Raw genomic sequence first — 24,776 nt, 5'->3', positions numbered from 1 at the left:
TCAGAGCTAAGTGTCTCTATAGCATTATATGTATATAGCATATGCTCTATAGCATAATATGCTACAGGAAGCTGTAACGCAGTAGCTGTATGTATTCTACTTTATGTAAATCATACTTACATCACTTGCAATATTTCGAGAAGCTTTAGCAGCAATAATAGGAATGGCATCTGGTTTCAGATCATATCCTTTGGCAATGGTTTTTTTCCAGTCTGCTTTGTAGTTAGCCTTATAGGGAAAAAAGGTATAAGTTTGCAATGTTATGAGTAGCAATTTTAACAAAGTTGTTTAAGCCTATATTTTTATTATAGTTATAGGAATCAAAATATTCAGTTCAGTCTGTGCAATTGCAAGGAAAAATGTTAACCTGTACACAAACTGCAGTTATATTATGATAAATAAATCTACTACAAAGCTAGGAGAGTCCTTCAAGATAATCAGTTTAATTCATGTAGCTAAATCATTAACTCCATAAGCATTTTTTGCAGTTTTTATGTGGAACAACTCTATCAGTGGCATTCTTGTCTTTGCTTGAGCAAGCCCCTTTTTCACTTGACTGAACCTTCAGAATTTTTTTCCTCTTAGCTTCAAAATCAGGCCTTGTGGTCTTAAGGGACTGAAGAAAGTAGTCCAGCTGATTTTCTGTTAGCAGTTAGCATCTGGACAGACTAATAGTATTTCAAGGCTTTCTGCAGGGTGGGATTAAAGGTGATGTCAGCTTTTGCCTAGTTCCTGGAGGTCTGATAATACCACCAAAAATTTTAATATCACGAAGGCAATAAAATTGATACTACCAGTGGAGATCTTTATGGTGTTGGATGGATGCAAGAAGTGATTGAAGGCAGGCAGACTAGTAGCTGAATGGCAGAAAAAGGCATTACTATCTTTCCACTGGATGAGTTAATTTTCTTTGAAAGCCCAGCAGCAGGAAGCAACATACAGAGAACTTGTACTGCTTGCCTACGCAATGTGTTTTATATAAAAGTAGGTGACATAAGTCTCCAAATCTATAGGAATTTGAATAAGTGATGCTGTTTTTTTCATTCCATCTATCCAAGTAGTTTGGCAATAAAGCACTGAAATGTGTTTATATTCATGAGTGCTCAGTTTAAAAATTTGCTTACCAAGCACAAAACTCATTGACGTCTAGAAATAAACGTTTAGCTGAATTCAGAGCTTGTGCATTTCTATATTCAATATCATAGCACGAATAAATAAAAGGGCTTTTTCTATTAAGTAAATGACAAACAAATATATTATTGAACAAACTATTGGTTATATGCTTACATCACTCAAATTGAAGGCATTGACCCTGGCTTGAATAAACTGAGGAACATCAGGATCCAGGGTGTATTTGTGTTTTACTTTTTCACCTTCTTGCTTATATGTTACCTGCAAGGAAAAATAAACAAATACTTGTTGACAAATACAAGGTAGGTAATATTAGTGTTAACAAATAGAGACAATGCAACAATGTTTAATTCTTAACAAAAATTGCAATTTTACTATTTTTAAAATTTAAAGGGTTTTTTAGATGGAACATCGGACAGTAACATATAAATCGTAAATATGGTAAAAAATAAAATCACTATATTGCATTAATAATGAAAAATTTCTTACATCACTCAGTTGCTTGGTGTTGTGCTGAGCTAAAACCATTGGTATTGAATCTGGTATACTTGTAAATTTGATGGTGTCTGGGTGCTGACGGTATTTCTTTTCATTTAATGCATCTCCAGCCTTCTTAGCTTTTTCAACATCGAGAGAACCGAGAGGACTCCATCCAATACCCTTGAACCAGTTGTTATACTCTTGTTTGTATGCATTCTGAAGGAGAGAAAGCCAACATGGTCCAAGATTTTCCCACAGAACTGTAATCATTCTGTTTAAAACAATAATCACATAGTCTACCTAGTCTGTTCTACATTAGCAGGAAATATTTTTAAATTCTTGAAGGGAACAACAGATATTTGTTATGCGTCTCTGTGATTTCATAAGGAAGAAAATGAGCTATTGTATTTTTGATTCATGATTCATTACGTATAAACTGTAATATCCCTTCAGTATTTACTAAACTTCCTTTTCTTCTACCTGTGTGAAAAATTTCACCAACCTTCAATTCTTAGTAACTTCTAAACTACCATATGGCAACCGTTTAACATGGTTTAATTTGTTCTGTGTTTCAGCAGACTCTGTGAGACTTGGCCTTATACAAAGGTCCACAGAGCAGAGGCTCAATTTTTGTTTTTCTTCCTATAGTTCCCTCTACAGTAAAATATGCAGAATTCACAGACTGCAAGCGAAAAATTTATCCTGGCTACAAAATATGCACAAGGTTATCCCATATAAACATTCAGACAGGGTTAATGCACAGTCTGAATGCAATTCCATGTTCTAACTCTAAAATGAGTGGTCCTCCACAGGGACCCATACAGAGTCAAACTTCACAGTATACAAAGAGGTGCAGAGTGCACCCATGTATGCTCAGTCAACCATTTGAAACTCTGTATCTGACCAAGAAGGTCCTAGGAGAGATGTCCTATGCTAGAGATCTCCAGAACGTATTTCTAATAATATCAATATTTACATTTTGTCCACCCCTTCATCCTAAATAGTTAATAACATTCCAACTACACTATCATATCTATGTCACGTGAAGACAAAGCAAGACAACTTAAAAGAAGTCTTAAAGAATGAAACAAAATTTTGTTAGTTGCAAAATAAAGTTTTCTGAGGAAATGTGAAAAAGAAGTTCATTTGAATTCAATATTCCAGAAGTTTGCTCTCCACTGACATGCCAGCACCAAAATCCTATTGAGTAGAACTCACCTGGATTTTGGTATTTCTAAATGTCACCATCAGATGATAAAACTTCTAACGATCTTCCCCAAAACATAAGAAAAACAAACCATTCCCATACACTAATGGCAATTTTCATTGAATATAAACTCGTATTTTATTTTTCACAGTGTGCAGGATAACATCCATGAAATTGCAATCATTGAAATACTTACATCACTCTGAATTTGCATCATGTTCTTTGCAAGCTCAACATCCATGGCATCTGGCAGATAAGTGTAGTGATGGATCAGATTTTTGTAGTGGGCATTAGAAGCTACATCCTGAGACTGTTTAGCAGCCTGGATACTGTACATGTCAGGAGGTGTATGATAGTTAGTCTTGGTCTTCTCATAGTCCTTCTTGTACTCACGCTCAGACTGAATCTTTGCTACATTCATGTAGTGGACAAGCTTAGGGTCATCTTGCAGGCTTCTGAAACCAACCTGTTTTCCTTTAGCCTTTTCATATGCTTCTTTATATTTATACTGGAAACAGAGGAAAGAGATCAAATGTACTGTGGCATGGCTATTGATGTCCACACTAATGCAAAAGAAAAGAAAACAAAAACTCTCACATCTTTCATTGGAAAAAGAAGCTGCAAGCAGTTCAAAAAGATAAGCTCTCCTAAATGGCACACTCAGTGACTGTACATACATTAGCTTTTCTTGCTTCACCTGTACACAAGAGGTTACACGCACCACAATAAGATTTATCAATGTTAGCTTCTCTTGTAAGGAAGGGAAAACGTTTCCTAAGCATTCCTGTGTGGAAAGGTGTACGAAAAATATCAGAATAATTGAGTCAATCCTTCTCAGTCATTTGAAAGCAACAGCAAACAAATGGAATATGACTGGACAGCTTCCTCTAGTTATATGAAACCACTGAAACATATCCCACTTTATATCGTTTGCACTATAAGGCCTTCTGATTCATGTCTAAGACATACTCCACTGTATAACCAAAAGCACCCTTAGCACATATTGTCTCGTGGTGTGTAAAAAGGTGCTAATGTAGTGTATTTTCTGGAAATTTGTCACAGAATGACTGCAAGAACTACTGACTTCATTTCTCCTGTGAAAAGTGGGTTAAGAAACACAGTGCAATAGCATTTGCCTATCTAATGCAAACAAGATGAGAATAAAACAAGTTCTACACAAACTAAGCCTTTGGGAAAGAATAAGAATCTCTTTCTCGTAATACTGACTCTAGTGAGACTTGTGCAACATATGAAGTCTACTATATGGCCTGTATAAGTCTACCATATGACTGTAATAGACAGTAATAGACAACTTTTTTACTAACAGCCTAAGAAAAGTATACCTGGAATAGATACTTACATCACTAGCAATGTTTCTTGAAGCCTTGGCTCGAGTAATTGGAATAGCATCAAGTGACACATTGTTCCCTTTAGCTATTAGATCATGGTAGCCTTGTTTATAATATGCCTAAAAAAGAAAATCCGTATTATTCTAGAGAACCTAGTAATCACATGAACTATATGCAAGTCAAAGCTACTCCTAAGTTACTCCAGGCAATTCTTTAGAAGCAGACGCAGTGGGGATCATATGCAACTATCAGTCTTCGTTTATGAGAACAGATGTATCTATTAATTAAATTAATTGAATGATTACATGACTAAATGGTAGCTGGTTGGAAATTCAAATGACACCAAGAATGAAAAATCACAGTGATAAAGGTTGATTATATAGAACTGAGTATCAGTGAAAGGAATGTGCAACATGAGTGTATCTGTAACATATTACTCAAAAATTCATTAACAATGTGTAAAACATGTTGTAAAGAAGTCACTTACATCACTGACGTTAGCTGCATTGTATCTAGCTTGGATAAACTGTGGGACATCTGGGGTAAGAGTATATTTATGTTTAACTTCCTCTCCAGAAGATCTGTATAGTTTCTGTAAAATATATGATAAAGAAATAAATCCTTCTTTCCTTGTATAGCTAGCCCCAGCTCACTGTGAATTAACTGAGGGTTTATGTTTGATTTTGCAAGTAAATGTACATTACCACCCATGTCATAAGGATTGAGGCTGCACTTTTCATACAGAATTGTTGATCTTACTGATAGAAGGAATGCATCCTAAAAGCCCTATGCAGTCATTATTCAGCAAAATTAAACCCTTTAATGGACATCAAACCCCATTTCTGAAAGACTGGGATAATAAGGGATGGTAGGAGAGTGTAACATAAAACAAAGCTTGCTGGTTTATAATGATGGACATACTGTGATTCATCAAACATCATTCATTATTGTAGGTGGTAAAACATCGATAAACAACTTGAAAATGTCACATTTCTTAAATCAAATGTATTTCAAATATATTTAAAATACAAATAGACAGAATCAGCTGATGTGAACTGAAAGAGCCACATGATTTCCATACAGCTTTGCAGACTTATAACAGGAAATTACTCAGGCAAAATCAGAGTACAAAACAATGACAATACAGACAAACACTTTCAGGCTAATAGTACTTCAGAAAAATTTAAAGAGAATGCTCAACTCTTCAGTGGATACATCTCTACTTTACCACAACACCCATTTCTTTCTCTACTTACATCATTGAGTTGAACTGAATTCTGTTTGGCTTGGACCATTACCGGAGAGTCCACCACACTTGTAAATTTAATGGTGTCTGGGTGCTGGCGGTATTTCTTTTCATTCAAGGCATCTCCAGCTTTTTTAGCTTTTTCTACTTCTAGGGAGCCAATGGGGATCCAACCAATGCCTTTCATCCAGTTGTTATAATCTGCTTTGTATGCATTCTAATAAAGGAATGAAAACAATATTTTAAAAGTTAGGAATTAGAAAAAACAATTCAGGGACCTCTCCTGAGTCTTTACAGTTTTTGCTTGAGGCATCTTAAAAATATTCTGTTCGCATGAGGTTTTACTTACATCACTCTGAATCTCCATCATATTTTTGGTCAGCTCCACATTCATTGCATCTGATAAATAAGTATAGTGGTGCAGGAGGTTCTTGTAATTAGCATTGCTGGCAATCTCTTGAGCCTTCTTGGCACCGACAACATTGACCATATCCAGTGGAATGTTGTACTTTGTTTTTGTTTTCTCATAATCTTTCTTGTACTCTCGCTCAGACTGCATCTTGGCGACCTTCATGTAATGAACGAGTTTGGGATCATCTTGGAGGCTCTTGAAGCCAACGAGTTTACCCTTGGTAAGTTCATAGGCTTTTTTATAGTTAACCTGTTAGAATATAATAGAACACAGAGAATATAATCTTAAGTGTAGTAACGTAGCAATAAGTAAATTAAAAACAAAGGCTACCCTTTGTTTTCTACAAAGAGTGTCCCTCACATTTAAGTCAGTGACCATACACCTTAATAAAACCAGACATGTATCTCTTTACAATTCACTGCTACACAAATCAGTTAGTTAGCTTTCAAAGTAGTATTATCTCACTTGTGCTGATCATAAGAGGGAGAAGAGTCTTAAAATACTAAGGGACTTCTGCGAGGTCATCCCCAAGAAGCTACCCAAAACCCAGTGATGTCCTAGAGTCTTTCATCTCATTTATGATCAGGCCTATAATTAAGGACAAGAGAGAATTCAGGGGTCCATTGCTTATGGAACTGTCACTACTGACCTACTCCTCGTGATTTTCCTTAACCATACTGGAGTGCAAGATAGCCTATTTATTCACAGATAATTACATAACGAAACAGCCTTTTCTAAATGTAATTATACAAATACATCAGTGAAGCAATGAAACACCAATAAAAATATATCTGTGTTAAATACGTCCAATAACATGCTCAAAAAAGGCAATAAAGAAGTTATCCTTCGGATATCCTTAATAAACATAATTGCAAACGTCGTTTAAGTAAACTCTTTTGAATTAAACGGTTCCTTTAGGAAGGATGTACTTACATCACTGGCAGCCTGCCTAGCAGCCTTGGCAGCTCGGATGGGAATAGCATCACTTTTTAGATCATATCCCCTTGATTTTAATTCTTCCAATCCCGTTTTGTAATAGTTCTAGAAGAAAAGATGAATTTTGAATGAACAGTTTCTAGCTAACAGAAACTTCATACAGTGAGTTGAATCAAGAGCTCTGGATTCAAAATATACTTACATCACTAATATTGTAGGCATTAACTTTAGCCTGTATAAACTGGGGCACATCTGGAGGGAGGTGGTACTTGTGAATAATTTCTTCACCTTTGGATTTATACATTATCTGCAAAGAAAAATAAAGAAAGAAATTTAGCAGGCGATTGTAAATCAATTGTTTATCAATTGTAAATGCTTAACAATGCTGAGTGACACAACGCAAAGATCTCATGTTACCTCACAAAGAAAGACAGATGAAATCCTAGTCCTTGCCAAGTGAATGGTATAAATCGTATTGACTTAACTGGTGCAAAGAATACATTAAGAAGGATGGACATAAACAAAATTACAAACATAAACACTAAAACTTGACATGAACAGCCACCTGAAAAACTGAAAAAAATTCTGATTTCCAGGTGATCTTCCACTGGAGCAGAACTGCGAATACACACAAATGTCTTTGTGCCTGTGTGCGGGTATATGCACACACATTCACTTACACATTTGTTTCAGGAGTTCCCTTAAAACTGGATGATAAAGTGAAGGTGGCCACAGTGCAGAAATTGATAATGTCAGAGTGTAGCAACATATTTGCTAAGCTTACTTACATCACTCAGCTGTTTGCTATTGATCTCTGCTTGCTTCTGTACTGGAGAGTCAGCCACTTGAGTAAATTTGGTTTGATCAGGATGCTTTTTGTAGGTGTGCTGAAGGCAGATAATAAATATATTTGCAGAAAATGCATATAAGCAAAACTATTTTATAAGACATAGCATGTAGCATTATTTGGCACAGTTAGCAGTTATGGCATGCGTGCAGATAAGCACTGTCATGCACAATGGTTCTCATGTTACTTTTTAACATAATCAGAGAGCAAGTAATTTTTTTAAAGTATTTTTAAAGTATTAATGTAAAATATTTTGAACAGGTATATAAATATTAAAATGTATAGTATACATTATAATATATTATACACATTATAGTATATACATTTTAGTATATTATATACAAATACATATTTAAAGTATTTTTCAAGTTTTGATAAAGTAAATAAAATTAGTGTTAATAAAGTAACTAAAATACTTGTCAAGGATTAATGTAAAAATATGTTGACTTAAGCAGGTAAATGCTTGAGGTTCATTCTTCACTTTGGTACTATTCGTCTAATTTTATGGTTTTACTTGTTAAAAAAAAGATTGTGCTATATCTGTCTTGATCACTAGATGTCACAAAAGGCTCTAAAATAGAGATTAATATGATTTTTAAAAGTCACATATGCTAATAAAGCCAAATTTAAAATCATCGAAGTTAACAGGAATCATTCTGTGAATTTCTACATGCCTCAGAAGCAGACACTCTGCATGTATTTGGCTCCCTGATAACCACTACTGTCCTGTACTTACATCTTTACACTGCTCTAACTTCTTAATAGCTTCGTACTCTTGAGTTATGGTCTGAGGGAAGTAGCATTTTGTCTTTTCCTCCTCAAAATCTGCTTTGTAATTTTTCTAGGAATAAAATCAACATTCAGTAAGAAACCATAATCGAGCTTTCTCTGAAATGAAAATATGATGGTGAAAACAGAATGATTGCCACACTTACATCACTCTTCATAGCTTCAACTTGCATGCAGTGTGTATGATGTGGGTCCTCAAAGCTGCCCAAATAGTGTCCTAAAATATTCTTTTGGTATGCATCTTTATACTTTACCTGGAAAAATAACCACAAGTTGATAAACAAAAGCAATCAAGAGTGTCAGTACTGAACGACATAACATAAATCAAATACACACATCACTAAAATTCTTCAGAACAGTATCAGTCTGGAACTTCGGTGTGTCACAGTAATTCATGCTGGTTCCTTTTGATTGTTCATAGGCTTCTTTGTATAATTTCTGCAAAAGAAAATAATGTTGGCAAATGCAGTAGATTTCACTCTAACTCACTCACAACACATTAAAAATGACAAGAGTAAAACTGAAGTGATTGCAAAGAAAAGCTTTCCCAGAAGATGGAAAAACAAATGGAACTTTTTTCCCAATGTTTTTTTAAAAAAACTTTTTTCGTGACTATTAGGTTTGTAAGGGAAGACAGAAATGTCTGACTGATGCTTTTTGAACTTCTGACACTGAGAAATATGCAATCTCTTTCCATACAGATGAAAACAGCGAGAGAGAAATTGAGAAAGCCATTAGAGTGAGTAACCAGAATATAATATACATGAATATGCGAAAGTACCACATATTCTATCATTATCGGCATGAGCTGAATTTCCTTAAAACAGTAAGGGAAGAACTGTCATCTTGTGATCCATTTCCCACAGGGATCTAAATGAACTATACACTAATTAGCTATCCCCATAACACGCCACAGCTATTGTTATACTCTGCTGTGGAGAAATTCCTGCTTATATATACTGGTATGTTTGGTGGTATCTCGTGACAAATATTAGTCTATAAAACTAAAAATACCAAGAGATCCAAGGGGGATGCCTTGTGAAGAAATTATGATTTTGGTTTATTGTACATGACTGAAAATCATCCAGCTGTACTTTGATAATACTTACATCACTCAGCACATTTCCTGCAGCTTTCAGTTGCCTCAGCAATGGGTTCTCTGTAGCAGGAAGCACATTATAATCTGCAATAGCTTTGTTCTTTTCATAGTCTGCTCTGTATTTTATCTTTAAAAAAATAAAAAGGGTGAAGTTTTAAAAATCAATATTAAAAGCCAAATGCTCAGTAACCTATATCATCTTAAACTTTTTGGGAAAATTTCCCATTTTTTAACTTATGATTCATGATGGCAAAGGACCGTGAAAGGCACTCGGATCACAGGAGTGCATGGCTGATGAGATGGGAAGCAGGGCCACAAGATAAGTGAGAGCTCTTTAGTAGGTGTCCCCAACTCTAAGCCCCTCTCCAAACATTCTAATGTTTCAAATATCAGTTGACACCTCAGAATAGTCATATTCTTACATTTAATGACATAAGATTGCCTTTACTGATGCATATACTATTGCAGAAAATGCAGAAGCCAAACAAATTCTGTATTTTGAACAAAAGATAGGCCAGCACAACATCACTGAGATACACTAAGCAAGGATGAATAAATATGAAAATACTGAGCCAAATTCAGCTGGCTTAAGTTGGTCTTGGTTAACAGTATTGATTTGTTCCAACTAAAAGTCAGGCACATAATATAATCAGAACAAACAAAGAAGCAAATTCTACTTCACTGAAAGAAAATTCTACTTCATGGGTAGTATTGTGGAAGATCATACGCATGGCTAGGAGTTGTTATAAGCTTCCTAGTGGAAAGCACACAAGAATACATCTTTTGCATATAGGAAAATATTTTTGACACTTGACAAAACAGTTTCAGCACAAACTGGCCTGACTTCAGAACTATACTCAAGCTAAACAATGGGAGCACACATAGCATACCTTACTGACGTTATTTGAAACTCGCTTATTAGCTTCATATTCTGGAGTTTCAGTCTGCATAAAGTAGATTTGGTCTTTCATGTTTTCAAAGTCTTCCTGGTATTTTCTCTGTTAGGAACAGAGACAAACAGATAACAATATATCAAATGCACTTACATTATAAATCAGACAACCAGGAAGTAGCTTATTTAGGAAAAGAGAAATACCACAAATGGAACAGGCAAAATTAATTGGTATTTTCCATGTTAACGTAAACAGAGGATAAAGTTGTTAATTTCAAGATTTTCTGAAGAATTCACTTACCATACTTATATTTTCTGCATTCATTTTTGCAACTGCAACATCATAGCATGGAGTTTGACTCCACTTGCCTTTGATGTTGTTTTTATAGTCCTCGTGGTAAATAATCTATAACGAAATTAAAAAAAAAAAATTAATCCCCAAGATACAGCTCAATTTTCACTTGACAGATTTGTTTTTAAAAGTCTTCTTTTTAAAGTTGCTTCACATTTTACATCTGCCTTATAACCACTTTATCAGTTTTTGTCAAAAACACCTTAAGTATGATTTGGCTTAACCACGTCAGTATTGTTATTTCTCTTAGTAGCTTCCCTGACCAAAAAAAAGGATAAATAGGTGAACTAAGTCCTTCTAGAAGACAGTTATTAATAAGCAATTCTCTCTATGAGACATCACTAGCATACTCCTTTAGTTCTGTTTTCTCACTGGTCACATAATATTAGGACATAATATTGCCCCTTGGTTAAGCCAGGATTTATTGTTATTGCTGCTGAAACTTGTTACAAGAAAACCCTTTTAATATACAGATCACCTGGTATATGTGATTTCTATTAGACTATATTCAAGCACATGGAAATCAAGTATCAACTGTTTAAATAGGCAATTCCTGTCTGTCTAATAACAAAACATCTTCCCGAGTTTTGACTCAGTGTTCCAAATGCATTTTCAGCCACAGTTGCATTGCTTATCACAAAACACACAACTTCTCCGATGCCTTTTTAATTGTTACCATAATGATATAGAAAATAGATGCCAAAAACCTTAAAAAATTTTACATTTTATGGTTTTGATGATACATATAGAGCTTACTATTTTGTTAATTTCAAAGAATTGTAATGCTGATCTTGCTTTTTACATGTCTAAAAGTTTTCTTGATGACAATTTAGCTTTTAAACTATGGAAGAGTAAGATTCAAGAAATTTTCTCTAAATTAACTACTACCTTCTTTCACCTTCCAAATGGGTTCACCACAATATTTTTGTCGTGGCTTTGCAACCATAAGTGAATGCTGTAACTCCCTAATCTTAAACAGCAGATAATTTTCAATACACAGCAATAAAATCATGCATGTCCTCATCATAATAGCTAAATTCTGAACTGAGTACTTCTCTCTTACAAGATTATGCGACTTAGTTCCAGTTTCTTCAGCAAAAGTTGGTCTTCCTGTATTTCACTTCACCTGCATTCCTCAGCTGTGCTTTATTCTAAGTATACCTAAAATCCATTGACAAGGACTGGTGCCAGAGTCTTTGTTAATCATGCCACACAGTTACAGAATTTAATGTTGAAAGTTACTTGGTAATTCGGTGTGCACATCAGGAAATGGTTATCTAAGTTGCCAGACACTTCCACTGATTGGTATCCATGAACTTAAGAATGTACAAGTACAATGGTTTGACACTGAAATGAACATTTGGAATGTATTCTGTGCAGTTGACCTAGGCAACTTTTCAGCAAAACGGGGTTAATCCTTGTAAGCACATAACTCACTCCCAAACCCGATATATATTTACACGTCATTTTTACATTTAAAAGAACCGCAAAATAGACGTTGTTTACTATTTTCTCCTGTAAACGCAGCAAGTGTAAAGCAGGAGACAAAAAAAAAGAGGGAGAATAGGAACTAATGTGTGCATGGTAGAAGCAGAAATGCTTTGTGAAAACTAAATTCACTGGCAAGAATAGTTTCACCTTTCAGCTGAGACTGGGCAGGATTTTCTTTGAGACACTTGAGGAAGAAAGGAACTGACTTCCACCACTGAAAATCAAAGGGGTCTTCATATGAGCTCTGGTCTTTTCTTTCACTTTCCCTTTCTTTAGGCACCTTTTTGCCTCCCTAACTCCAAAAGTGAGGTTTCTACAGAAAGAAGAGCACTGCATTCTACTCACATCGCTCAGCTGCCTTGTCACTTTCTTGGCTTGTTCCACATCAGGTGGATCTGGCAGAGAAGTATATTTAGATTTTCGTTCATCATGCCCTTTTTTGTAGACAATCTGAAAATATGGAAGAAGTAAACATTTGCAGTAACTACCAACTTAAGCATCAGAACATTTACTCTTAACTCTGCTAACGCTGCCATTAACAAAAGTAGCTCTGTCCACAGCTACTGCAGCATGAACTCTTTCAATCAATGTCTTCTGGAAGACTACTGAGAAGCCTCTTGATAAGAGACAGTGAAAAAGAATCAGTTCCCTGGGAAAGTTTTCAAGTGTATTACTCTGCTGTTCGTGATAAACATGGACTAGTGAACTTCTGGACATCTGCAAAATTCACTGAAACGTTTAAGTGAGACCTGAAATCCTCAGTTGAAGAGTTCTGTGTATCTAAGTATCAGCAAATCACACAGACTCACGAATTCCTGACTTTTCTTACCACTGTTTTAGACACACAGATTTGTAGATCCACAACAGTGAACTGGGCTTACAGCCAACCCTGAGAGTTTCTCCACACATTTTGAGAGATACTTGAGGTATTCTTACTGATTACCTCAGAAGATCTTTAATAAATTGATTATGTCATTCATTCATAATCCAGCATCAAATTGCCAACAGATTTATACTCTAATATGGAGTACATACTTACCTATTGAAATAGCACTACTATCAGTACTATCAGTGCACACCTATGCATTTTTATTTTCTGTTCCATTATGAAGTTTTTATATCTAGTCAAAGTCCACCACAAAGACTATCAAGTTACACGGTAACGGTGACCCAACTGTTAATCAGGCTTTGATACTTACATCACTCAGAGTCTTTTGAGCCTGTGCCACCCTTCTGAGCTCTGGACTGTCATTGTATGGATAGAATAATGTTTTGTCTCCTTCCCAGTCTTCAGTATAGAGTTTCTTAAAAACAGAAAAATGCCAGAATATTCATTATGAATTAATCTCTGACTTGGAATGCTTCTTGCACTTCAGCTGCCTAGACCTGTGATTTTTTTTTTTTTTACCTTACTGAACATTGCTGTGTTTTTTATTGCATTCACAAGCTCTGGAGCATCAGGGGGAAGCAGGTACTTGTCCTTATTCTCCTCCCAGTTCTGTTTATATAACACCTGGAAAGAAAGATCAGCATGTTGGTTACTCTATTATTAGAAAAATATTTACATTTGTGAATAAACTGCCTGCTCGAAAGATTTTTTCAAAGTGAAAGTCTCAAGCCAGTGACATTTGAAGATATCAATTGGAAACGTTTAAGATTGTATTTATACTTGTCTTATCAACTTCTCTGCTATCTCTCTCTGTGCTTCTAAACTGTTCTATAAACACTGCTTTACTGCCCCGAGCTCAAAACATTATTCATATCAGCAACCTCATGATCCACTAATGTTCACAACCCTTCCAGCAAGTCGGAACTCGCTCACCTTGCTCACTTGCTGTGACACCTTCTTTGCATGTTCTATATCCTTGGCTTTTTCATCAACGTGGCAAATAGTTCTAGCAACTTCACCAGCCATGCGATATTTAACCTAGATCAATGCACAACAATACACATTTATTCTTACAGCAAATCTGACAGTTTCTTTTAGAAGCAGAATATTGACTTTTTTACACTTAAAACTCTAAACACCCCAAATCTCAATTCAATAAAGCATTTAGGACTAGTTGTTCCTTAGAAATGAAGCCTATGGATTTTGTGAATTAATTGAGAAAGAAATGCAGCTTTGAGACAGTTTCAAGAGCTGTGAATCCAAGTTAGAGGTAGTGTTAGGTAATCATAGAGTTCTTTCTAAGAGTAATTCCACCCTGTACAATGAGATAGAGAGATCCCCATGCTTGCAGTATATCTCAATATCACAGTCTGTTACCATGTAAACACTAGATGTAGTGCCAAAAGCAATCCGAATGCAGTTATACCACTCCCAGCTTGACAGCAGGCTCAGTCAGCATTAGCGCATGGATTGCTGCATCACATTCCTCATTATATCCTAAGTCAGGAGTGGAGTAGAATTTAATGCACACTCTCCTCCTGAACACCGGTTAGGTTAGGTGACTACCCTCTCAGCTTTAGGGGTTCCCGTTCCTAGGGACTCAACTCTCCCTATTTACTGCACAAAGAATTAAGAAGCCTTTCTAGGTGGATTTCAGTTTCCCAGACTGTGAGGTGTATTGTTGAAAGGTAGACTAGCGCTGCTTGAAAGAAAGAGGGGAGGATGAGCTAGCTTCCAGAACTAGAGGCAGAGCATCAGTGCGGCAATTGCACTTGGGCTAGCTTTCAAAGGCAGATCACTGAGAGTGGGATTCACACAGAGGGGACAACACATCTTGGAAAATCCCATAGTAAATGACAAGATGTACAGAAGTTCATTCTGGGACACTTGGAGAATCTAGGCATCATTCTTCCAGTATCTCTTTAGGAAACTGACTTTCAGTTGCTTTATGAAAACAAAAATGTTTAAACACATTTTAAAAACAAAATTCTAGGGTTATTTACCCAATGAACAACTTAACCTCAACAAAAATTCATCAGGCACAACATTCATGATGACTGCAGGACATAGTGTGTGGAATCTTCAAATTCAGTGATATGAGCATCACCATCATCTCCCATGCTTGTAACTTCTGATCAGAAATTTTCAAACCTCTTTAGGCACAGTGAAGCAGGGCTATTATTCAGCTAGAAAGGAACCATCACATCTCCCTTCCTGAAAGACCTACATTCCAACCTACAACACAGAACTCAAATTTGTCATACACTCCATATTCCTCGCTCTCGCCACCTGATAAAGTTTCTGCTAAATGTTCAGATTGCCTTATCACAATATCATCCAAAAATTATCACTTCTTATCTAACATTTAAAATTGTGGCTCAATTTGCTTCTTTACCACTCCGTAAATATTTTTTCTTATGACAATTGTTACCTACCTCACTGAGCTGGTCTTGCACTTTCTTGATTCTCCGAATTTCTGGCGTATCAACTGTGGAAGCATATGGCTTTCCTTTTTCTTTTCTAAATTTTTCTTTGTACTTGTTCTGAAAGAAAATAGTAACAAACATAATTAAGACATATCCTAAAGCTCTGGCATAAATGTATGTAGCAATTATTGATTATTTATCTGGTTAGTATAGGAATTTGGGGCAGATTATTCAATAATACAAATTAGCATTACTCAGTTACATTTGCAGAGTTATGCTTATTTTAGCCAACTGACCTTCTTCCATCTGACACAATAGAAAAAAAATCCATTTCTAACTTTAGCCTGGTTTAGATCACCTCTAATTGATAATATTCTCCGTAGGAGCTTAGTATTGATAAATTTACAGTTACTTGTTTTAGTGACCAAAGATAAGGAAAATATGTGGGTGAGGGTAGCAGTCCTACACCTATGATCTCACATAATCCTTTAACAGTGAACACTGGCAGGTAATATACATTAAATTTAGGAGAAGGGGTCTGACACCATCTACATCTGCAGAGCAGTCATTTTCCACTTTTCACAACATTGTACAGTGTTGGTCTACTGGACTTTGGTATCCCTTACCAGGAATTTAGGTTAGTACTTGTTCCTAGATACTGTGCACCAGGATTTTTCTTGGAGAGATATATACAGGGATAGAGAAATATACTACTACTAAAAATATTGAGGCTTGCTATTCAACAGACATTAGTCCCTGACATATTCCTTCATTCGGATATACAAGTCAGATGATAGTGCAGGAGTGCTATTAACTGACATTTCTGATAATCTTCAGCCATCTGCCTCATGCCGCTTTTTGTGCCTAATGATTACCTAATGCACTTAAGCAAGAAATGGGCAAGACATTGGCTAATTCAAAGACACAAATAACACTAATACACATCATGAAATGAAGCACAGGAGACAAAACAGTAGTATGAAAGATTGCAATAATACCTATTAAATATTTTTAAAGTTGGTGTTCCTCAAGAAATAACAGACATGGGACAATTTACCTCACTGAATAGGTCCTTCATTTTATTACTATGTTGCAGATAAGGTGTCAAAAACTTAGATGAGTCCACTTTTGTCCGTATTGTCTTCTTTCTGACTGGAGGTGCTGCATCCTCAACAGAAGGTTTTTCATGCTCAACAGTATAGGTGGTAGTTTTAGGACCTGTGAAGTCTGTGGTAATGGTCTCAGTGATCTCAGTGACCACCTGGGAATAAAGAAAAAAATAATTTCTTGTTTTACAACTATAAATCATCATTTTATAATAAGCATTTTTCAGCTCCCCTATCTAGTAAAAGGATGTTCAGTTCTTATCCAGGAACCACCTGCAAGACAGAAAATCAGTGACACTTCTCCTACTGGGAATACCTAGTAGGCCTACTATCCATCACCCAACCTAAAAAAAACCACAAGGAATTAACTGACTGGCTGATATCTGTATTAAACTCATATAGTTATTCTCCAGAGGAGCTGGAAGAGTGGGGCTCCTGTTGCCTCTGTTCTATATGCGTAACTTCCACTGGCATCAGGGGAGTTCTCAGGTGGGACCCCCGGCTACTAAAACCAAAGTGTAGAAATGTTCTCAGTGCTGAAGTTGTGTTGAAGACACACGTCGCACAGCCAGGGCTCCTAATTATGCCACTGAAAGCTGTGAAAGCAGGTCAAAGGTGCATACAGTCATTCAAAAAGATTATCTTCTTGCAAAAGGAAAGGAACGGACACAGCAGACAGACAAGACCAAGTCTTTGGGATCTTGTAGTAAGTACACGACGCACCAGTGGACTGAACAAATACCTAGAATCCACTTTTTCTACTAAACTACATTTTCTCACAGCCAGATCACAATCACGGCAGAGACATAGCTGAGATACTTATGTAATCAATTGATCAAGCATCCATTGGAAATAAGTCCTTAATTAATGTAAATGGTGTATGTACTTGTTTATCAACATATTAATGCTATAAGCAATAATTTTAAAACTAAGATTCTAATTAAAAGCATTTAAAAATCAGTATTACAACTTAAAAAGGTGCTCCAAAATCACCTGAAATAAGTGTCAAGTTTTATTTCATATCAGTTAGCTTTAAAAAAAAAAGCGCCTTTAAAATGGAATGCATAAAGCTCAGATTTCTGATAGCTATCTGCATTAGTATGATACAGACCAGAAAATGCACCAAGCATTAAACATTAAATTGAGAAGCATACAAAGCTTAAATTACAAAAGGTTTGTTTACTATGTGAACATTAATCGCATTTCACTAATAGTGTCCCAAGATGTTATTAATTACTTCAGCAATGCCACGAGTTTCTATCTTACAACACTTTTCAAATATACAAGTGTTCATCTGAGTTTTGGCACTGAAAGCACTGGAGAGTTTGAAACTTGTCTAGGCGAACACTGTGAACAGCACTATCTGCTGTTAACTTTATAACAAAATAGTGAAGCTATGTGCTTTTACAAAAAGTTGTAATATATTTCTAAAACGTGGAGAGGCTTGATTCTGAAAATACAGCATTTTGTGCAAAAAAGTGCTTTTGTTTTCATATAGGACCACATGACGCTAATGCATTAGACTTTATTTACAGCTAATGGGAAAAGGTCTAATCAGATTAGCTAGAAAGACATTCATACTCATATGTAATTCTTCATTCCACAATACTGTTTTCAAAAAATGATGCAAATCAGACCCAGAAATAATCAGTCATGTTATTGCTCCCTTTAAATCCAGTCTGGCTACAGATTTTAGAACACCTGATGAATGCAGTGGCTGAATTAATCTTAAAAATAATGAGATGGCAGTTTTCCTTCAAAAGTGTAGTCCTAGATTAGTTGCTCAAACAGTATTAATCAAATCGTATTTTATTAAATAAAAAATATAGGAAGACTTTGGGAACAGATCCTTTGTTTGGAAGGAAACACACTCACAAAGTGAAACATTAAGCTTTTGTTTCCACATAAGCCTATGCCATATTATAAGTAGTATTTCAAATCATGGTAATAACTCCTCGGTGATTCAATTATTTGTTACCAATGACATGAAAAAAATCTGCAAACCACCACTTTTCTTTGAAATTACATAAGGTGAAGGGAACAGAACTGATACATGTAAACTGGTTTCAGGCAGAATCTTTTTATATTTCTCTTCATAACAAGGTTAAGTATAATGAATGTACGCGCCTGTTGTTCGTATGTACATATCTTGTCACATTCACATCCTCAATAATGCCGCTCATCTTTAACACTAACGATTGGATTTTGTCAATATGTTACCCAAGTAATCTTCCTGCCTGTGTTTCTTGTTATTAACGTACACATGTTGCTTCATTTTGTCAGCTCCTATGTAAACTTAGCTGCTGGGCAGGAGCAAAGGGAAGACTATCAGCAAGACGCACAGCAGGACAGAAATTAGCACAGTCCTTTTCTGATGGACACATCCACAACTCCTTCTAATGGAAACCAAAGAGTGGCAGATAGGACACTCAGAACAAGCTAGGAGTCCTCTACATCAGCCACAATAGGGTCTTGCAGAGGAAATAAAGTATTAAGAAGCAACTGTTCACTGATATTTGCATGTTTAATATTAAAAATTAGTCCTCAGAACACAAAAGGCCATCAATTTAGCATTACGCATTAATTACATGCATACATACAGCACATGCAACATCTCAGGGACCTTTACCTCATGTGGTTCACCCTCCTCAATAATTGTCTCTTCAATGTAGTACTATTAAAAAAAAGGCAAAAAAAAAAATCATTGTTAGGCCAGATCATACAGAATAGCAAATTGTAGTTTCTGTTAAGCTGTTTTAAAAACACAATTCTGGAGAAATAGGACTGTAGTTCATAGGTACCTACGTAGTCACATTTGCATCCTTGGTAATTCTGACCATCTGTTCATTTTTTGCATTAATGATTGGATTTTTTCCATAGATTCCTCAACTAATCATCCTCCCAAGTAATTAATGAAGGATCATTATCTAATTTTACCCACAAGAGGGAAGCTAATGATGACCACACTAAAAATCAGCATTCAAAAAACCAGGATTTTTCCAAGTGTTTGGTAATAGCTGAGAGGACTGTAGTAGGTTTCTCTCTCTAAGGCTGCCCTTGGAGCTGTTCCTACCCACAGATCCTTGAAGGACACCAATAATTACTGGCTGCCAGCTAGACTTTGTACTACTGATCACAACTCTGAGCTCAGCAGCCCAGTCAATTTTCCACCCACTTTATTGTCCACTTATCCATCCCACGTCTCATAAATTTGGTGATAAGAAGACTATAGGACACTGTTTCAGAGGTCTTCCTGAAGTAGTTAGGGTATGCAACATTCATTGGTATTGTATGCAACATTCACTGGTCTCCCCTTGTCCATAGCAGCAGTGAACTCATTATAAAAAGCAATGACTTTGGTCAGCCATGATTTGCCCTTGATAAATCCATGTTCACTGCTCCCTATGACCTTCATGTCTTTCATGTGTTTAGAAATAGCTTCTAAAAGGATTTGCTCCATAGCCTTCCCAAGGACTGAAGTGAGGTTGACCAGCCTGTAGCTCCCTGGATCTTCTTTCTTGCCTTTCTTGAAGATGGGTATGACATCTGTCTTTTTCCAGTCACCAGGAACATCCTTGCATCACTATGAGCTTTCAAAGACGATAGCAGCCTTGCAATGTCATCAGCCTGCTCCCTCGGCAGCCCTGGATCCATCCCCTCTCATCCCACAGAACTACGTGCATCCCAGTGGGTTAAGTCATCCCTAACTCTCTCTTCCTCTGCTGTGGCTACTACTTCACTCCCACGTCTCTGCTAGGAAGCTGAGATGTGGAAGACCATAGGACAAGCCTTATCAAACCTGAGGCAAAAAAGGCTTCAAGTACCTCAGCATTTTGCCTGTTCCTTGTCACTAGCTTCCCTGCCCTCCGAACTATGGTCCCACACTCTCTTAGCTTTCCTTTTGCTGCTGATGGCACTTGCAGAAACCTATCTTGCTGTTCTTCACTTCCCTTGCTGCCTTCAACTTCAGCTGAACTTTGCCCATGCACATAGGAATGGAGTTTATAATGTCTTATGTCTTTACGTTCCTCCCAAGTGGCCTGCTCCTGCTTCCACCTTCAGCATACTTCTTTTTTTGTGTTTCAGCTCAGTCAGGAGCTCCCTGTTCATCCATACCAGCCTTCTGCTGTGTTCCACTTCTGCACATTGGACTGAACCATTCTTGTGCTCTGAGAAAATTTTTCTTGAGGATCACGCAGGTCCCCTGGGCCCCTTTGCCCTCCAGGGTTGTTTCCCATGGGATCTTCCCAAGCAGGTTCCTGAACAGGTCCAAATCTGCTCTTCTGAAGTCCAGGATTGTAATTCTGTTTATCTTGCTCACTCCTCTCTGAATCTTCAACTCCACCAACTCATGGTCAGCGCGGCCATGGCTGCCCTTGACCTTTGCATCTTCCAACGGTTCTTTCTTGTTTGTGAGTAGCATGTCCAGCAGAGCATCTCTCCTAGTTAGTTCATCAATCAACTGCATCAAGAAATTTATCTTCAATACTTTCCAGAAATCTCCTAGGTTGCTTGTGCCCAGTCATAGGCCCTTCTGGCAGATACTGGGGTGGTTATGTGCCATCCATAAGCACAACGGCTGTGCCTGTGAGGCTTTCTCCAGCTGCCTAAAGAAGTTCCCAGGATGCTACATCTACTCTGAAGCAGCAGATCTTCAGGTGGAGCACGAACCTTCCTCCTGTTGCTGGAAAGCATGAGCCTCCTGCCTTCTCCATCCTGATGGCCACCCTCCATCACCCATTTAACCAGGGTCTCCAACTGGCACTCCTTCCTCACCATGTGCAGCTCTGCCTCTTGCTTTTCATGAAGGTGCCGTCAACCTCTTCTTCACTTTCCATGGGCTCTGCCTCTTGCTTTTCATGAAGGTGCCGTCAACCCCTTCTTCACTTTCCATGGGCTCTGCCTCTTGCTTTTCATGAAGGTGCCATCAACCTCTTCTTCACTTTCCACGCTGGTGCAAAACCTGCTCACCTCTTCCTTTGGCAACCTCCAGTGCAACCGAGCGATCTGACCACAACGCATCTCCCGCTGGAGAAGCAACAAGGGCTACGTCCCTGCCTGCAGCGCAACGTGGGTGCCGCTCCTCCGCTGGCAGCTTGCCTTTCCCCACAGCGGCCGGCAGCCGCCGGCACCAGCTCCCACCACAGCGGCCGCTCAAACACAGAGCCCGCGGCCGCCTTGGCCGCCACCTGCCGAGGCCCGCCCTGGGGCGCCGCTCGCCGCCACGCAGCAAATGGCGGCCGCAGGACAGCGCCCTGCCGCCAGCGCGCAGCCCGCCACAGCGCCGCGCCGCCCGCGGCAGACGGCGGCCGCGCTGAGGGGAGGCGGCCGCGCTGAGGGGAGGCGGCCGCGCCGAGGCTTCGGCGCCGGGGGCTTCGCCCTCCACCTCCCCTCGCTGCGTAATGAAGGCAAAAGCATTTGAAGGTGTCGCTCCATCCGCTGTGGTAAACAGCAGCTATTTTAGTCCAAAGGAGCTTAACTTGCCCCTGGCTTCCAGAAAGGAGAAAATGTAAAATACGGTTTTTATCTTTGAAAATCTCCTCAGCGATGATTTGCTCAGGGTCACGTGCCAAACCGGCAGGAACAGAAAGCCCTTCGAATCAAGCCCTACAAAAATTCTGATTAAAATTTAAGCCCTTTTCCCAGACTTGTTCCTCAAAGGTAGGTTCACGTCACTAGCCCATACTTCTCAAGCTGTCTCATATTGGGCTGGTTTGAGGCAATTTCTGCCCGCTCTCCCTGTGCCGTGTTTGACCCACCTCCCACAAAGCCTCGAGTAACTCAGCAGCAAAGATTTGTGTCATTCACTGTGGTTTTTTGCACTTCACAAATGGCTACAACGTCCAACGCAAACGAATAACTCCAGAGAAAGAAAAGATAGTGTCTTAAGATCCTCAGCGTTTTCTCTGCCACCCATTATTCAGCAATAATTTTCTGCTCTTTTGGAAGATGAATTTCAGATAGAACTCTTACAGGTTTAAAATAGGCGATTCATCTAGAAGTGGAATTCTAGTAAAGAAACCTCTGGAAAAGCTTAAGCTGACTTAAAATTGTACCAGATGCTATTGTTCCCGTTTTATTTAACTCCTCACTATGAATATCTCGAGGGAAGCTACTAAAGCAGCACCATCTCAGTCTCTCCTAGGGATGTGGTTACAGGGAGGCAGTTGGTGAAAATTAAAAACAAAGAATGAAACAGAGCTGTGTAGACAAAAAGCCCAACGTACCGTAATTCCGGCAGCACCAAATAAACATCGACAGCAAATAAATATGCATTTTGTTACAGAGAGCACATAAAGCTCAGGAAGCATAAAGGCAATTACAAGTAACATGGTAATAGTAAACTTAATGAAGGACTGGTGTCTTTGTAACTAGATGCTGCAATTTCTTTAAAATGGACTTTATGAAAGGTAACGCTTATTTTCCAAAACACATTTAATGAATTCAACTGGCAAACCATTTGACTTTACTTCATTCACTATTTGAAATTTATAAAGCCAGCAGTCAGGGCTCAATGCTGTAACACTGCCTGAAATCAACAGTCCATTGAATATATTGCAGAGATAGAGAGTTGTGTGATGTCTACATTTCTACTACCTTCTTTTCCTCAAACACCGAGCAATTTGTTATAATCACTTACGTATTTCACAACACATAATTTCATTGCAGAAGAGTAATAACATAACAGATAGGACCACCCTGTTTGTTAACCTTGGATACTGCTTCAATAGCAAAGTCATTATTCCAGTGGCACTCGCTCCTAATAGTAAGCTGTAGGTTCCCCAGTTCTGGGGGATTCTTTTAATCTAACTGCTGAGACTAAATAATTAGGCATATAACTCTGCGTTTAAATGACCTATTGGCAAATTAATCCCTGATGCAACTCCGCAGACATCTACAGGTTTAAATCTAGCTCCATCTCTGCAACTTCTAAGGCTAAATTGGTTAATGGCACCTTGGTGGCACAAAACTGCTGCATTTCTGCATTGCAGTGGGCACAGAGGCGAGGCTAGAAAGTGGCTTCCAAAGTCATCCTCTCTAGCATGGATTGGATGACAGAGGGCAAGCCAGGAGGGAAAAGAGATGGCCCACTGCATCTATAATTACGCAGAAGAGTAATCACAAAACCTCGCGATGCGGCTGTGGGATGGTTACGATCCTTATTTAAACAGAGAAATTATGACAGGAAGCAGGGAGACTTTGCTCCACTGGGAGCAACTGTTTTGTTGTTGGGTTTTACTGATCAAACCATTTAATAGATATCTAATCATACCCTAATCTTCAGAGAGCAAACAGCAAGCAACCATCTATGCTGATGAGCAACGTCTCATTAAAGTGATGAATATATTCATTCGCAAGGCAGGAAACAAATATTTCTACTCTCAGATTTTCTTCTTACCTCCACAACTTCCTCATATTCTTCTTCCTCCATTTTGAGGGTATTCTTCTGTCTCCCCCACTCACTGGTCATGCAACAGATGAAAGTGTGAATATACAGTATTAGCCCAAGGTTATGAGAAGCTACTAGTCAAGTTCATAAAGCACCTGGGTCATGGTTAATAACTAGCCAGATTATCACAATGTTATTGGCTAAACAGTGAAAGAACTTGAACGACAGAGAGAACTAAAGTTGGGATCTGGCATTACTTAGTTTCTGACTATTATGGGAAAGCATTGGATTAAGTTTCAAACATACTGATATAAATTACAATTTTGGACAAATACTTTATTCTAACAGTTGTAACACCAATACTGAAATTCAATGAAAATAAAAAAAAGAAAAAAAAATCAGAGGAAGAGATTTCTTGAAGTATGATTTGATTTTTTTCATTACAACAAAATTATTTGAATAACTTATTTTTTTTCTGTGACTATTCTATACAATTTCATTACATTATTCAAGCTCCTGTTTGAATGGGAGCTTTATCTGTATATTCTGCTATATTAATTCATAAGTAAATAATAATGTAGAAAAAGATTGTAAATATTTTTTTTCAAGTGACCTTAGGTTAATGAGGCAATTTCTGTCTTCCCAGCATTAGCCTGTATAGATGCTCTGGGAGGCTTTTTTAGCTCTTGCAGCTTTTTTCTCTCTATTTCTTCAGACCTGGAAAATATGAAAAT

At 37.7% G+C, this 24,776-nt stretch overlaps 1 protein-coding gene across 1 annotated transcript in view; it reads right to left on the bottom strand.

Annotated features, from left to right (window-relative positions):
• The window catches only part of NEB (nebulin), a 131,956-nt gene extending 107,872 nt beyond the window's left edge, over positions 1-24,084 (bottom strand). Inside the window, exons 1-21 of the mRNA XM_059820707.1 lie at positions 24,052-24,084; positions 19,282-19,326; positions 16,604-16,807; positions 15,556-15,663; positions 14,054-14,158; positions 13,640-13,744; positions 13,431-13,535; positions 12,577-12,681; positions 10,690-10,794; positions 10,387-10,494; positions 9,507-9,623; positions 8,734-8,835; positions 8,544-8,651; positions 8,345-8,449; positions 7,550-7,648; positions 4,655-4,759; positions 4,179-4,286; positions 3,015-3,326; positions 1,621-1,827; positions 1,288-1,392; positions 121-228 (exon numbers count right to left, since the gene is read on the bottom strand). Coding sequence (XP_059676690.1) covers positions 121-228; positions 1,288-1,392; positions 1,621-1,827; positions 3,015-3,326; positions 4,179-4,286; positions 4,655-4,759; positions 7,550-7,648; positions 8,345-8,449; positions 8,544-8,651; positions 8,734-8,835; positions 9,507-9,623; positions 10,387-10,494; positions 10,690-10,794; positions 12,577-12,681; positions 13,431-13,535; positions 13,640-13,744; positions 14,054-14,158; positions 15,556-15,663; positions 16,604-16,807; positions 19,282-19,326; positions 24,052-24,084 — 2,499 coding nt within the window. The remainder of the gene's footprint in view (positions 1-120; positions 229-1,287; positions 1,393-1,620; positions 1,828-3,014; positions 3,327-4,178; positions 4,287-4,654; positions 4,760-7,549; positions 7,649-8,344; positions 8,450-8,543; positions 8,652-8,733; positions 8,836-9,506; positions 9,624-10,386; positions 10,495-10,689; positions 10,795-12,576; positions 12,682-13,430; positions 13,536-13,639; positions 13,745-14,053; positions 14,159-15,555; positions 15,664-16,603; positions 16,808-19,281; positions 19,327-24,051) is intronic.
• Positions 24,085-24,776: the final 692 nt, after the last annotated feature.

This window comes from Gavia stellata, chromosome 8 (genome assembly GCF_030936135.1).
Source record: "Gavia stellata isolate bGavSte3 chromosome 8, bGavSte3.hap2, whole genome shotgun sequence".
Lineage (NCBI taxonomy): Eukaryota > Metazoa > Chordata > Aves > Gaviiformes > Gaviidae > Gavia > Gavia stellata.
The sequence above is the reverse complement of the archived record's forward strand: the minus strand, read 5'-3'. Positions and strand labels throughout refer to the sequence as shown.